At 41.7% G+C, this 15907-nt stretch overlaps 1 protein-coding gene and 1 long non-coding RNA gene across 3 annotated transcripts in view; one reads left to right on the top strand and one right to left on the bottom strand.

The window, feature by feature from the left end:
• The window catches only part of LOC117359887, a 45147-nt gene extending 35011 nt beyond the window's left edge, over window positions 1-10136 (bottom strand). Inside the window, exon 1 of one of the 2 annotated variants that reach the window (XR_004539319.1) lies at window positions 9773-10136. This is a non-coding gene — a long non-coding RNA (uncharacterized LOC117359887). Of the gene's footprint in view, window positions 1-8058; window positions 8239-9772 lie in introns of those variants that run through there. The other variant, XR_004539318.1, reaches the window with a different exon arrangement.
• Window positions 8353-15907, top strand: part of CD101 (CD101 molecule) — a 79235-nt gene continuing 71680 nt past the window's right edge. Inside the window, exon 1 of the mRNA XM_033943306.1 lies at window positions 8353-8696. Within this exon, the coding sequence (XP_033799197.1) occupies window positions 8654-8696 (43 nt within the window). The 5' untranslated portion in view covers window positions 8353-8653. The remainder of the gene's footprint in view (window positions 8697-15907) is intronic.

Here is a 15907-nt window from a genome sequence, read left to right as displayed (position 1 = left end):
TTGCTGAAAGAAAGGATAGTGTATTTCCTTGAATCTAATGGGTTACAGGATCCGAGGCAACATGGCTTTACAAAAGGTAAATCGTGCCAAACGAACCTGATTGAATTTTTTGATTGGGTGGCCAGAGAGCTGGATCGAGGACATATGCTAGATGTAATTTATTTGGATTTCAGCAAAGCCTTTGATACAGTTCCTCATAGGAGGCTGTTGAACAAACTTGAAGGGCTAAAGTTAGGACCCAAAGTGGTGAACTGGGTCAGAAACTGGCTGTCGGACAGACGCCAGAGGGTGGTGGTTAATGGAAGTCGCTCGAAGGAAGGAAAGGTGACTAGTGGAGTCCCTCAGGGTTCGGTGCTGGGGCCAATCCTGTTCAATATGTATGTAAGTGACATTGCTGAAGGGTTAGAAGGAAAAGTGTGCCTTTTTGCAGATGATACCAAGATTTGTAACAGAGTAGACACCGAAGAGGGAGTGGAAAATATGAAAAAGGATCTGCAAAAGTTAGAGGAATGGTCTAATGCCTGGCAACTAAAATTCAATGCAAAGAAATGCAGAGTAATGCATTTGGGGATTAATAATAGGAAGGAACCGTATATGCTGGGAGGAGAGAAGCTGATATGCACGGACGGGGAGAGGGACCTCGGGGTGATAGTGTCCGAAGATCTAAAGGCGAAAAAACAGTGTGACAAGGCAGTGGCTGCTGCCAGAAGGATTCTGGGCTGTATAAAGAGAGGCATAGTCAGTAGAAGAAAGAAGGTGTTGATGCCCCTGTACAGGTCATTGGTGAGGCCCCACTTGGAGTATTGTGTTCAGTTTTGGAGACCGTATCTGGCGAAAGACGTAAGAAGACTTGAGGCGGTCCAGAGGAGGGCGACGAAAATGATAGGAGGCTTGCACCAGAAGACATATGAGGAGAGACTGGAAGCCCTGAATATGTATACCCTAGAGGAAAGGAGAGACAGGGGAGATATGATTCAGACGTTCAAATACTTAAAGGGTATTAACGTAGAACAAAATCTTTTCCAGAGAAAGGAAAATGGTAAAACCAGAGGACATAATTTGAGGTTGAGGGGTGGTAGATTCAGGGGCAATGTTAGGAAATTCTACTTTACGGAGAGGGTGGTGGATGCCTGGAATGCGCTCCCGGGAGAGGTGGTGGAGAGTAAAACTGTGACTGAGTTCAAAGAAGCGTGGGATGAACACAGAAGATTTAGAATCAGAAAATAATATTAAAGATTGAACTAGGCCAGTTACTGGGCAGACTTGTACGGTCTGTGTCTGTGTATGGCCGTTTGGAGGAGGATGGGCAGGGGAGGGCTTCAATGGCTGGGAGGGTGTAGATGGGCTGGAGTAAGTCTTAACAGAGATTTCGGCAGTTGGAACCCAAGCACAGTACCGGGTAAAGCTTTGGATTCTCGCCCAGAAATAGCTAAGAAGAAAAAAAAAAAAAAAAAAAAAAATTTTTAAATTGAATCAGGTTGGGCAGACTGGATGGACCATTCGGGTCTTTATCTGCCGTCATCTACTATGTTACTATGTAAAAGGGGGCGTGGCCAGGGGCATTCCTAAATATTAGATGCACTGTTATAGAATATGTCCAATCTATACATAACTCAGGCACAGGTATTTAGGCCTGGTTTTCATTGGCCTAAATGGGTGTGCCTAAATATTAGTTATACTTACGGGCACGAAGTGTGATTATATAAACTACACCTAATTTTGGAAGCATTTTAGAGGATCACCCTAAGTGCCATCCTCTTTGGTGCCAATGTTTAAGGCTCATATATAGAATATGGCCCTAAGTGAATTTGGTACATACTTTATAAAATAGTGTCTAACCCCCCTTTCCCTCATCCGTGAATGACAATTATTGGTGCCAAAGTACATAAATATTCTATAACTTGTGCATATATTTAGTGACTGATTTATCATGTTTATTTATTTCACTATGCTTGTTAACTCTCTACCATTATCATTTTCATCTCTTTGTTCAGTTTGTCTCTCTGTTTCATTTTCAATCTACGACTACTTTCCATTCTTCTCTGTGTATCTTTTCTCTTTTAATTATTTTTTTCCAAATTTTTTTCCACTTTTATATTTTGATGCATATTTCTTCTGGTTACTAATAAGTATAGCATATGGATCCCATTTAAAGATTTAACAATCAACCAGATGGCTTGCTTATAGTATTCTAGGGATTGACAGCAGGTAGTAACACAAAGCTCATCTATCCTGCTCATTCTCTGTTCCTACTGCAAACTCCATTTTTAGTTTTACCTTTTCTTTTTTTTCCTATTTCTAAAAATCCCCTGGATTTTTTCCTAGACATTTGTGAATTCCATTACTGTGTCTGTACCCACTGCCTCCACTGAGAGTTTGTTCTGTGCCAGCACATGCCATGAGAACTCACGCAGAACCTGCTTTCTCAAAGAATACAAGAACACAAGGAAATAAAACACTTTTAGTGGAAAGATTAATGGGCCACCGTAAAGCCCTATACAGTAATAAACCTGTTGAACATACAATTTCATACTTCTCTCATCCTGAGAGTTGCTGACATCAATCAGTTTGGTGGTAAATTACTCCATAAAATGCTTATTATAATAATTTGGGGTTTTTATAATGTCTTTCTTCTCAGTAGGATCTCACACTGACTGTAAAGCCATTGTAAATTCAAATATAGTCACCTTTAGCATGCAAGGCCTGGTAGAACATCTGTCTTTCTTGGGCTGCACAATCTTCCCCAAGTGGCTAGGGCAAATAAAGCAGACTTTTTAAAGGAACTACGGTACATTAGATTGTAGTGGAATGAGAATAATTTTACAGGTAAAATCAAGGGTACTCATGCGGTGAGGAGTGCAAAGGCCCTTAAAGTTCTGCTTTAGGTGAATGGTAGAGACCTCTAGTGGTAAGCTAAAGTACTGTATATACTTGCAGCTCTCAGAACAAGGGGAGGGCTCTACTGTCCAGATTAATGGATTGGTATAAAACCCCAGCCCAATTTGAAACCCTTATAAGAACATAAGAATAGCCTTACTGGGTCAGACTAATGGTCCATCAAGCCCAGTAGCCCGTTCTCACGGTGGCCAATCCGGGTCACTAGTACCTGGCCAAAACCCAAAGAGTAGCAATATTCCATGCTACCGATACAGGGCAAGCAGTGGCTTCCCCCCGTGTCTTTCTCAATAACAGACTATGGACTTTTCCTCCAGGAACTTGTCCAAGCCTTTCTTAAAACCAGCTACGCTATACACTCTTACCACATCCTCTGGCAACGTGTTCCAGAGCTTAACTATTCTCTGAGTGAAGAAAAATTTCCTCCAATTGGTTTTAAAACTATTTCCCTGTAACTTCATTGAGTGTTCCCTAGTCTTTATAATTTTTGACGGAGTGAAAAATCAATCCACTTGTACCCGTTCTACTCCACTCAGGAGTTTGTAGATTTCAATCATATCTCCCCTCAGCCGTCTCTTTTCTAAGCTGAAAAGCCCTAACCATTTTAGCCTTTCCTAATATGAGAGGAGTTTCATCCCCTTTACCATCTTGGTCGTTCTTCTTTGAACCTTTTCTAGTGCCCCTATAGATTTCTTGAGATAAGGAGACCAGAATTGAACACAATACTCCATCATCATTATCTTTGATCTCCGTAACCTCAGCCATTGTACAACACTGCTATTATTGAATGATATCTATGTTACCTGTACAGATATTAGTGTAATGTGTGTAATACCTACTGTTCTTTCATTTGTATGACACTGTTTTTTTTTTTTAATTAAAAATCAATAAAGAATTATAAATAAATAAAAGGGGAAGAGAGAGAGAGAGAGAATCACCCCAAGAATCAGGAGGTAACCTGAATAAAATTTATCCAACTTAGAAATTTCACATAACATGCCATGTTTTTCGACTAAGTGGGCTGCATCAGGAGTCATATAATATCTATGCAACAGATACAGAAAAAATATTTGTAAACTTACATAAGTAAATTAAAATAAATCTAAAACACATACACAAAAATCATATATAGCTTGTCACATAGATCAGACAGTAATATTATTTGTAGCATAACTAAAAGTGTGCTCTAATTAATAGGTCCTATAGACTAGCTATAACTGTGCAGCTACCACTCAGATACCACCTATATAAAGCTTCCCACTCAAATTTAGCAAAATTATTATATCGGGACCTTCAGATATTTACTGCTGTCGGATTTTAAATGCTAGTTAACATAGAACCAATAATATAAATATATCATTGCTGCATGGATATGTGAAACGCTGGAAGGGAATGAATATATTTGAAAAGATACGTAACTATTAATATTACTAAAAAAGAGAAAAGATTTTTGACTGAAATTGAGATTAACAAGCTAAGAAAAAGTGAAAAATAGTAAAAAGAAAAAAATGGGCCAATTAATATGTATATTGGATCTATGCTAACTAGATTTAAAATCCGACAGCAGTAAATATCTGAAGGTCCCGATATAATAATTTTGCCAAAATTGAGTGGGAAGCTATATATAGGTGATAACCAAAAGTGTGAAACTACTTCACCTTATAAAAAGCATAAACCAAATCATGCCAGAATGGATACTGTTTATTCAAGTCAAAACAACAAAACTAACCCCCCCCCCCTTTTTACTAAACTGTGATAGCGGTTATTAGCGCAGGGAGCTGCGCTGAATGCTCTGCGCTGCTCCTGACGCTTATAGAAACTCTATGCTAATAACCGCTATCATGGTTTAGTAAAGGGGGGGGGGTACGTTTCAAATGCTATTGCTTAGAAATAAAATTTATCACTACACTACATAAATGACCATTAAAATCATGTTGTTGATAGTGTACACTATTCCATTTTTTATCACAATAATATGAATCAAAATTCCTACTCTTATAAAATATTTCAGTCAGTGACTCTCTCATATTTCTCTTTTGCTGCTGTTTCTTATGCCCCTCCCAGACTTCTGCAAACTCTTTCTCATTGTAGATTACATATTCTATCACATCATGATGCAAGACTTGAGTCCACAAAAAGCTGTGCTTTCTAATGTTTAGCTCCATCCCTTTGGAACTCGCTCCTTATCAATCTTAGACTGGAACTGGCCCTAGTTAAATTCAGAATTTTATTAAAGACATCTATTTTTCAAAATCTTTTGTATCAATTCTGATTGCAATGCAGTTGCAGAAATATGACTGAAACACTTGTTTGGTTCTATGTGACAATCTGACGATGTCTTATCATGACCAACTCATGATCTAGGGTAGGGGTAGGGAACTCCGGTCCTCGAGAGCCGTATTCCAGTCGGGCTTTCAGGATTTCCCCAATGAATAAGCTTGAGATCTATTTGCATGCACTGCTTTCAATGCATATTCATTGGGGAAATCCTGAAAACCTGACTGGAATATGGCTCTCGAGGACCGGAGTTCCCTACCCCTGATCTAGGGTCTCCTCGCTATTAGGAATTGTTGAATGATTACCTTTCTCTCCTCTTCTTATTTGGAATTCATTTCCTATTCATTTATTTCAGATTGTGTACTGCATTGCTATAAGCTCAGGAAATGCAGTATAGCAAGATCAATAAACCATAAACCATGAATCATTAAAAGAATTCACTGAAATTAAAATAAATTAATGAAGTGCCTCTAATGTCAGGAAATATTTCTCAGAACAAGTATCCAGATTATCACCACTATAACATATGAGATAGTTTATAGTTTATTTAAAATGTGCTATACCACTTAATTTTACAAGAAAGAAGTCAGCAGTGTACAATACAAATGTAAAAGAAATTAAAATAGAGAACTCCATTATAAGACAGAAAAGCAAACTTTCATCTACATCTATTCAAGATATAGGTTCATGACAACACTGAAGTACTAATTAGTGAAGAACATAACATAAGAGTTGTCATATTGGGACAGACCAAAGGTCCATCAAACCCAACAGTGGCCAACCCTGGCAACATCTCAAACAGTAAAACAGATTTTATGCTGCTTATTCTAGAAAAAAGCAGTGGATTTGTCCAAGTCCATCTTAATAATGGCTTATGGACTTTACTTTCATAACATAAGAACATAAGCATGGCCTCTGCCAAGTCAGACCATGGGTCCATCATGCCCAGCAGTCCGCTCCCGCGGCGGCCCCCCCCAGGTCCATGACCTGTAAGTGATCTTATACCTAAAACATTCTATTCCCTAATCATTTAATATCCTGTATGGTAACCCTCTAACTATACCCTTCAATCCCCTTTTCCTTCAGGAAATTTTGAAACCCAAAATCGTACTCTGCCCTACCACCTCCTCTGGTAGCGCATTCCAGGTGTCCACCACCCTCTGAGTGAAGAACTTCCTAGCATTTGTTTTGAATCTGTCTCCTTTCAATTTTTGCGAATGCCCTCTTGTTTTTGTTGTCCCCGCTAGTCTGAAGAATCTGTCCCTCTCTACCTTCTCCATACCCTTCATGATCTTATAAGTTTCTATCATGTCCCTTCTAAGTCTCCACTTTTCCAGGGAAAAGAGCCCCAGCTTCTCTAGCCTTTCAGCATATGAAAGGTTTTCCATGCCTTTTATTATCCTTGTTGCTCTTCTCTGGACCCTCTCGAGTATCGCCATATCCTTCTTAAGGTACGGCGACCAGTACTGAACGCAGTACTGCAGATGTGGGCGCACCATCGCCCGATACAGTGGCAGGATAACTTCTTTCGTTCTGGTAGTGATACCTTTTTTTAAACCCTGCTAACTGCTAACATTCTTTGGCAACAAATTTCAGAGTTTAATTACAGGTTGAGTGAAGAAATATTTTCTTCAGTTTGTTTTCAATTTACTACTTAGTAGCTTCATTGCATGCCCCCTATTCCTAGAATTTTTAGAAAGAGCAAACAAGTGATTCACATCTACTCATTTCACTCCATTCAGTATTTTATAGTCCTCTATCATATCTCCCCTGAGCCGTCTCTTCTCCAGACTGAAGAGCCCTAGCCACTTTAGACTTTCCTCAGAGGGAAGTCATCCCCCATATCATTTTAGGGCTCCTTTTATGAAGGTGCGCTAGAGGTTTTATCTGCAACAGCAGGAAACGCCTTCATAACAAATGTCATCTCCTGTTGCTGCTAATCCTATGGCGGCAGGAGATGACATTTTATGAAGGCATTTCCGGCTGCTGCAGAATGGGGAGGCCACTTCTGCCTTTGGCTGCAGATCGGTTAAGTCAGGGGGAAAGCAATGGTTGGAAATGGGTAGGATTACCATTTAGCTCCAGAAAAAGAGAGGACAGATTGAGATATCCAGATTGTACTTCCATTGAAAGCAATGGAAGCAAAAACCCAGATGTCTCAATTTGTCCTCCTTTTTCTGGAGCCATATGGTAACCCTAGTAATAGGCACAGTGGGTCGGTCCCCTTGGCAGCTCTGCAACCTCCAGCTGCATTCAGTTTTCAATCACAGACTGCCCTGGCATTGAATCAGTGCTTTTCAATCTTTTTGTGGTTGTGACCCCCAGGGGCGTATCCACAGAGTGGGCCTGGCACAGCCACCCAGCAAGCGGTTCCTACATACTGCCAGTGACCTGAAGAGAAAGAGAGACATTGCATGGGCTGGGGGATAGGAAGGGAAGGAAAGAGAAAAACTGCATGGGCTGGGCGGGGGAAGGAAAGAAAAGAGAGGCTGCTGCTGCTGCACAGGGTGGGAAAAGAGAGAGAGAGAGGCCTGCCAAAATTGGCTGTCTGGCAATGCCACTAGTGACCCAATGCTAGTGGCTAAATAAAACTGTGCTACTCCCCCCCTCCCATCAGGAGCTGCAGAATGATGCATCTACCTATATGGAAAGTCCATCCAGGTTGTGACTCCAAGTGTGGGGGCTGTGACTCTTATTGGGTCCCAACCCCCCTGTTTGGGAAGCTCTGATCTTGATAGTGCCAATGTGATTAAATGAAATAGCAGCACTATCCTAATGCTGCTGACAAATGCCTTTAACTATTGGCCGGAAACTGTTTACCAGCAAACAAGTCAGCACCAGGTCTAAACGGTTCTTACAAAATAAGCACATTTAAATATGTAAAACCTTTAGTTTTTGCTTCCTGGGGGCTCCATTTGCTTGCTTGTTTGGGTGTTTTGTTTTTTTCTCAAAGTGATTGCGGTACGCTTGAAAATATTATTTCCGCCAGTCTCTACAATGGTCAGTTTAAAAAAAAAACTAAAAATAAACCCAAACGGTTCTGATTTCCAGCAGCCTTCTTGTCTTTCTCCTAAAATTGCTCTTCACGCATGGACACCCCTCGCGCAACTTTCACTTCCTCAGGGCTCAAAGCTGGTGAAACCTGAGCCGAGCAAATGAATCTGGAGACGCCCAGGTTCTTTCTAGGGTTTCCCGAGTTCTCCTTTCACAGCCATGTCTCGCTTAATAGAAGGTCAGACAGCCTCTTTTCTGGGTTTCTATTTCTTTTTATTTATGGCTCCAAGGAAGGACTTTGGCCAGTTTTACAGATCCCTTAAAAAAAAAAAAGAAATTTAAATACAGATGAATAGATTAGTGCCGCTTTGCAAAAGGGAAACCACAACTGATTGCAGACTACTTCCTTTTCTGATGTCAGCCTGTCTATGACTAGGTGCAGGCAGAGGTAGGAAGAAATCCTGTGGAGCGCCTGCCTTCTCCTCCGATGGCGGTCATTTTGCGCCTCGTGACCTCACTCCTGATACTTGGTAAGTAAGAATGAATGAAATATCCGCCCGTGCAAGACCAGGTATCCCGATTACCGGGAGGGAGAACAGCTGAGATTTAAGTTTAACAGTATGGAAGTCACACAAGCATGCAGGTTGAGGTTATCATAGCCAGCGTCTGGGGGGATGAAGGGAGTTCGACCTGCTAGAAGTAGCATTATGTGAGCTTGTAAGAGTTAGAAGACAAGGGGGCAATAGACTTGCACCTAGGCCCCAGCAGTGAGTGAGTGAGGGGGAGGCGGGTAACCAGCAGACAGGAGTTGCAGTATGCCATACTGTCTGTTTGCCATACTAGTGCAGGCCACAGATACCTGCAGCAGGCACCAGTCCCTATTGCCGTCTTCCTCTGTTTGCCTAAAGTTTCTTTCTGGAAGCATGAGCCATGGGTAAGAAGAGGAGGAGGGAGTGGCATAGGGCAGCACTGTGCGTTAGAGAATGACACGGGGAAAAAAATCTTTCCCCGTCACTGCACCATCCCCGGCCCCGCCCCACCATCCTCTGCACCGCCCCGTCACCATCACGCCACCCCTTTCACCGCCCCGCCACTGCCATCCCATTCACCGCCCCGTCGCCGTCACCGCAGCATCCATAAAAGCCTCAAACAGGTATGATTTTATATACTTAACTTTATTAACGTATAACGTATAAAGGAACCATTCTTTACAACTTTACAACTTACTTAACTATACAAAAAGAAAACACAACCTGTACTAGCAGATTTAAACTAGCAGATTAAAAAAAAAAAAAAGAACCAGCTCCGTGCTGCAAGAGCAGCTCAACCAGACCCCCCCCCCAGACCCCCCCCTCGGGAACCCTGGGCAGGCAAACAGAAGGAAAGTGTGGGCCATTTCCATGGGTTACTGAACAACATGCTGGTCCTGGATTGAATTTCTCCAGTCTTGCAGCACGTGTTCAATAACTAGCAGATTTTTTAAAAAACCAACCAGCTCCATGCTGCAAGAGCAGCTCAACCGAACCGAGCCGAACCCCCCTCCCCTCCCCTCCCCTCCCCTCCCCTCCCCTCCGGAACCCTGGGCAGGCAAGCAGAAGGACCTTACCTCTTACAACGAGTTCTAAAACGAAGTTTCAGCTCCAAGTCCGCGGTGACTCCAATCCAAGCAGGCAGCAGCGACTCCAGTCCTCGCAGCTCCTTTCCAAAATCCCAATCGCTACTGCTGCGCCACTATAACCCATTAAATGGGGTTTTCAAATCATGTGTGGCAGTAGCGATTGGTCCCCTCACTGCTTGAGCAGGAAGAGGTGACTAATCAGGAGCCAGCACATTAAAAGGGGCGGAGTCAATGTGACAATGCGGCGATGGAGAGCTGGAATGGAGGAGACAGCATGGCCACCGGAGGAAACAAAGGATCAGGCACGGTAAATCACGGTTTCGTGGGTCACATTGAAGGGGGTAAATTTGCCTGCGGGGACAAATCTTTTCACCGTTCTTGCGGGCAGTGAAAAGTTTTGTTCCCGTGTGTGCGGCGATTCGGTTGGAAAGTCTCCATAGCCCGCGAGCCAACTGCAGCAGACCGTGGCTCCCCGCGGGGATCGTTCACCGTGTCATTCTCTACTGTGCATGCCCCTGCTGAATTTGAAGTAGAGAAGGAAAGATCGAGGTGGAAAGAGATGATGGGGAGGGGAGAAGAGATAAGGAGGGAGGGAAATGGATTGGGGAAGAAAGTCTGAAAAAGGAAGGTGGAAGTGAAAGCAGAAAAGGATGAAAAGATGGGGAAGGCAAGAGGGGAAGGATGAATAAAGATGGGAGGTGATGCTACCAGGGGGAGAGAATGGGAGTGAGAGGGATGGAGAAAGTGGGTGGAGAGAGGAATGGATAATAATATAGAGAAGAAGAGGGAGAAAAGAGAAAGAAGTAAGGCTGGATGAGGAGAGAAATGAGTGGGAAAAATGAGAGATGTGACAGGAATAGGAATATAGAAGTATCTAAGAGAAGGGAGAGGAAGGAAAAATTTGAAAAAAAACCAAGAAGAAAAAGAAGCAGAAAAAAAGAAAGATGATAGCAATGTGACAAAATCTAGTGGAAAGGCTGACAGTAGAATTTAAAAAGGAAACTTAAAAGACAAGAAATGTGGAAAAAGAAATATTAATAAGGAAAGGATAAAGGAAGAAAATGTCAAAGTCTAAGTAAAGAATAACAAAAAAGAAAAGAATTGATCAAGAACATAAAAAAAAGAACAGATGATCAAGAAATCCAAAGGTTAGAAAATATTGTACTGAGTCACCCTGCTGCATTTAGAACTGAAGTGATGAGAGGGCCTATAGAGGGAGAGAATATGTGTGTGTAAGAGAAAGATGAGGAAGCCGGAGGAAGGAGAAACAGTGTGTGAATACTCTTCTTTCCCCAATCCATGCCAGTCGGAGGAAGGGAGAATAAGTTATCCCCTCCACCTGCCATTCTGATCCTCCTACTTCTCTCCATCTCCCTCCTAAATTAAACAGGCAAACTATGCTTATGACTACGGTTTATCTTCATTAGCGCTACTGTATACATGCAACATTGTACACATATGTCCCTGCTCTATGGAGCTACAGTCTAGTTCATTTTTAATCTGCTTGTCACATAGACTCCGGGGAGGGGCATCCTATATAATAAAACCCTAGCCGCGCATGCGCACTCCTACCTGCGTGTTCCATTTTCCCTGTTCCGTGAGATGTAGGTCCGTGGTGGCAGGAGTGCGCATGCGCGGGTCCCCAGCCTTACAGCACCTAACTACACTCGCCGGCAGGACTGGCCGCCAGTGCTGAACTCCCTGCTCTGGTAAAAGTAAGTTCTTCGCCTTGCCGCCCTCCCCCTCCCTCTTCCCTTCTCACGGTCCTGACTCCAAACCTGTCGACTCCAGCAGCATCTGCATCACTCTACACACGCTGCTTCGGGGCCATAGAAGGCCCCAAAGCAGCATGTGTACAGCGCTGCAGACGCTGCTGGAGTCGGGACTGTGGAAAGGGAAGGTGGGGGGGGTGGGGGGGGCGGCAAGGGACTACGAGAGCCGACCAGACTTCTAGCACCCATTAATGTAAAGGGCTAAAATACTAGTAAAGTTATATTTTTAAAAATTCCAAGTTTGTTGCACATTTTGCTGAATCACTTTCCACAGCTTTTAAGAAACTTTCTGCTAGTATGATTAAGTTGAGAATGAACTTTTAAAAATTACAATTAAGTAGAACTACACCTTCTGCTCCACAGTTCATTTCATGGCTGGTTCCTGTAACATTTCCTTACATACGTGATTTCCTTGAACAAAGACGAGACAGCTGCACCGTCTTGTACATACCTTTGAGTGGGTGAAGGCCCCCAGGAAGCCCACAGAATCCCGATGGTGCAGCCTGACAGAGGTCCTAGGAAGATAGGCTCAGGCTTCCTCTCTGGTCTCAGACCCTGAAATGACCAGGCTGAAAAAAAAACAACAACCCTAAACAAACACCTTAAAATTAAAACTCTGGTGCGGAAATAATGACTCTGTAACAAATTGGCTTGGGCTCAGCAGATTGTTTGTTTTAATGAATGTGAAAGTTTATTTGAGATTACATATACTGTACTTTAAAAAAAACAAAAACCAAATGTTGGATAACTGGAAATGTGAAAACATTAACACTTGAGAGAGCAGTGACATTATAATCCTTCGTTCTCAACACCCTTGCTTCGCACTATCAAACTGTCCTCCCAAACTCATTGACACCATGTTTGTGACAGCTCTTATGCACATTTTAAAAAATTGGAAATCATCTACATTACTAGACTACACCTTTTGGTGGAACTCTTTGAGCATGTACCATAAATTCGAATCATATGCATATGAAAAAAACATGATATCTCGTTTCTCTACAAAAATGATGCGAAATAAATCACCTTGGTCGTTCTTGGATTCATATGTTCATTCTGCCTCGTAGACACTTCTACCCCTCTCTTTTTCTCCCTCTTTCTTTCTCCTTCTTTACCTTTCTTTTTTCTTTTACTTCATCCTCACTTTCTTTTTTCTTTTACTTCATCCTCTCTGCTTATCTACCCTTTCTATTTCTTTTCTTAGCAGTTTCAAATACTCTGAATGCTTCTTAATAATTTGTTATATGCAAATGAATGCAATTACGGTTTCTTTTGTTTCTACATCAATATTTCTTATTCAATTTTCATGTACTTGAACTGCTTTCTGTATATTATTTATAATATTCAATAAAATTATTGAACTCAAAAAGAGAGAGCAGTGACTGAAAACACCACAGAAGACTAGCAAACTGTAGAGAGTGCTGGAACAGAAAATCTCATCTCGGACTGAAACTTTCATTGGTAGACCCTGCTGAACCCTGCTGTCCCTTTTCCCATTGACCAAGCCTATTAAGTCCCTTCTGTAGCATATAGACCAGTGTCTCTCAAACTTTTTAAACTCCGGCACACTAAAAGGAGCAAATGTTTTTTGCGACACATTATAATTGAAATCATAAAATTTCAAAGCCAACAACAAATTAAATTTGAAAGCTATTTATTAAAGTTCTTTAAGCTATGTTTGGATAATTGTAACAACGGTAGAATTTATCCCCCCCCCCCTCTTTTTACAAAACCGTAGTGCGTTTTTTAGCGCCGGCCACAGCAGTAACAGCTCCGATGCTCATAGAATTCCTGTGAATGTTGGAGCTGTTACAGTCACAGCCGTTGCTAAAAACCACAATACAGTTTTGTAAAAAGGGGGGTAAAGTAGATTGATAGAGATGTTTAAGAGGGGACATATGATAGAGACGTTGCAGGAGTCGAGCCTCTTTCAATTGAAAGGAAACTGCAATGAGAGGGCATAGGATGAAGTTAAGAGGTGATAGGCTCCGGAATAATCTGAGGAAATACTTTTTTACAGAAAGGGTGGTAGATGCATGGAACAGTCTCCCAGAAGAGGTGGTGGAGACAGAGACTGTGTCTGAATTCAAGAGGGCCTGGGATAGGCACATGGGATCTCTTAGAGAGAGAAAGAGATAATGGTTACTGTGGATGGGCTAGATGGACCATTTGGCCTTTATCTGCTGTCATGTTTCTATGATTAGCAATTCTAATCTATGTGGTTGATGTGCTTGCTTTTGAGTGCAAATTAACTTACTTGCCATTAGTTTTCAAGGACCAATCATGTCAAAGAATGATGCTTGTCTGGGCGGTTGTATCCTTACGTACACAGATGCTCATAACATTGACAAGACTCTTGTGCACGCAATGTACATGTCATCGATTTTAGTGTATACTTATGAAGGGAATTTTTAAAAATAAAGTAAAATTTTGGAATTTCTCGTGGCACACCACTGTGCCAAGGCACACAATTTGGGAGACAATGATATAGACAGGCACAGAGAAATAGGTGCTACCCTTTACTCATTTTCCCCCTGCAGAAATTTGCTCTAAAATTACCTGGTGGGAGGGGGGACCTCAAGAAAAGAGACCTCAAGAGAGAAACCTGAAAATAACTGGGGATCAGACTGAGGAAGTGCGAACACATATCTTTTCCTAGATCATACCCCTCCCACATGCTTCTCAAGACTCTCAACTATCATTGTATCTATCTCCTAGAAACAGAATTCATCTATAGCTAATGTGTGCTTATTTATTTATTTGAATTTATATCCCGTCTTCCCAGAAAGGTATAGTAATGTAGAGCATGACAGTGCATTTTAGATCATGACATGAAAGGCAATACTCAAAAGCATTATTAGGTGTTTCATTGCTATTGGGCTGACGTATCCTATCATATCTGTTATTTGGATGTTCTTCCGTTTTGTTTGTATAGTACTGATTTTTATCATGTTTCTGAAATTGTTTCATGTTAGTCCTATTCCTCCCCTTTTACTAAGCTGTAGTAGAGGTTTCTACTGTGACCCAGAGTGCTAAATGCTCTGTTGCTGCTCTAACACTCGTAGAATTCCTATGAGCATCGGAGCATTTAACGACCCGAGCTGCAATAGAAACCTCTACTATGGCTTACTAAAAGAGGGCCATTATTAGGTTTCAGTTTGCCATTTCCAAGGGCTGCTTTTACAAAGGTGCGTTAGCATTTTTAGCGCACGCGCCGGATTAGCACGCGCTATCTGCAAAACTACCTCCTGCTCAAGAGTAGGCGGTAGCGGCTAGCGCGCGTGGCATTTTAGAGTGCGCTATTCCGCACGTTAAGGCCCTAACGTACCTTTGTAAAAGGAGCCCCAAGTTTACCTCATTGATTGTATTTATGTTCATGATTGGTCATTTTACTATTGTTATGCTGTTAACAAAATTGTAAGTTTTATGTTAAACTGTACCTGCTGGACACCATCTTGGGTGAATATCTTCATAAAGGGGATTAATAAATTCCAATAAAAAATAAAATAACTATATCTGTCGGGATAGCTTTATATGTATATATGGCACCCACATTCGGGCACTGAAATTTGCACACAAATCAAGGATATGCACACAAATTAATTAGCTAATAAACCATTAACTAGCAATAAATTGAGTATTGTGTTCACTTTTGGAGGCCGTATCTGGTTAAGGATATGTAATTGTAAGTAAAGAAAAGACTTGAAGGATATAATTGTAAGTAAAGAAAAGACTTGAAGCAGTCCAGAGGAAAGTGACAAAAATGGTAGCGGGTTTGTGCCAAACGAAGTACGAGAAGAGACTAGAATACCTCAACATGTATACTCTGGAGGAGAGGAGGGGCAGGGGTGATATGATACATACATTTAAATATTTGAAAGGCATTAATATAGGACCAAATCTTTTCCAGAGAAAGGAAATTGGGTAAACTAAAGCACATAAATTGAGGTTGAGGGGTGGTAGACTTAGGAGTAATGTTGGGAAATTATTTTTCACGGAGAGGGTGGAGGATGCCTGGAATGCTCTCCGAAGGAGGTGGTGGAGAGGAAAGCAGTGGCGGAATTCAACAAAGCTTGGGAAGAAAGAGGATCTCTAATTAGAATATGAATGGGACATGGTTTGAATCCCTCAAAGGAGATGGTTTGGATAGGCTGGAATGAGCTTCAACGGTAACTCCAGTAGTTGGAAACTAAGGTCAGTACCGGGTAGACTTCTAAGATCTATGGCCTAGAAATAACAAAGAAAAAAGATAATTTAATCATGAAATTGTAATTACAGGGCAGACTCAGACTATTCGGGTCTTTATCTGCCATTATTTATTATGTTACTATGTGTGTGCATCTTCCTTCGT

The sequence above is a fragment of the Geotrypetes seraphini genome, chromosome 4 (genome assembly GCF_902459505.1).
Source record: "Geotrypetes seraphini chromosome 4, aGeoSer1.1, whole genome shotgun sequence".
In the NCBI taxonomy this organism is placed as follows: Eukaryota; Metazoa; Chordata; class Amphibia; order Gymnophiona; family Dermophiidae; genus Geotrypetes; species Geotrypetes seraphini.
The sequence above is the reverse complement of the archived record's forward strand: the minus strand, read 5'-3'. Positions and strand labels throughout refer to the sequence as shown.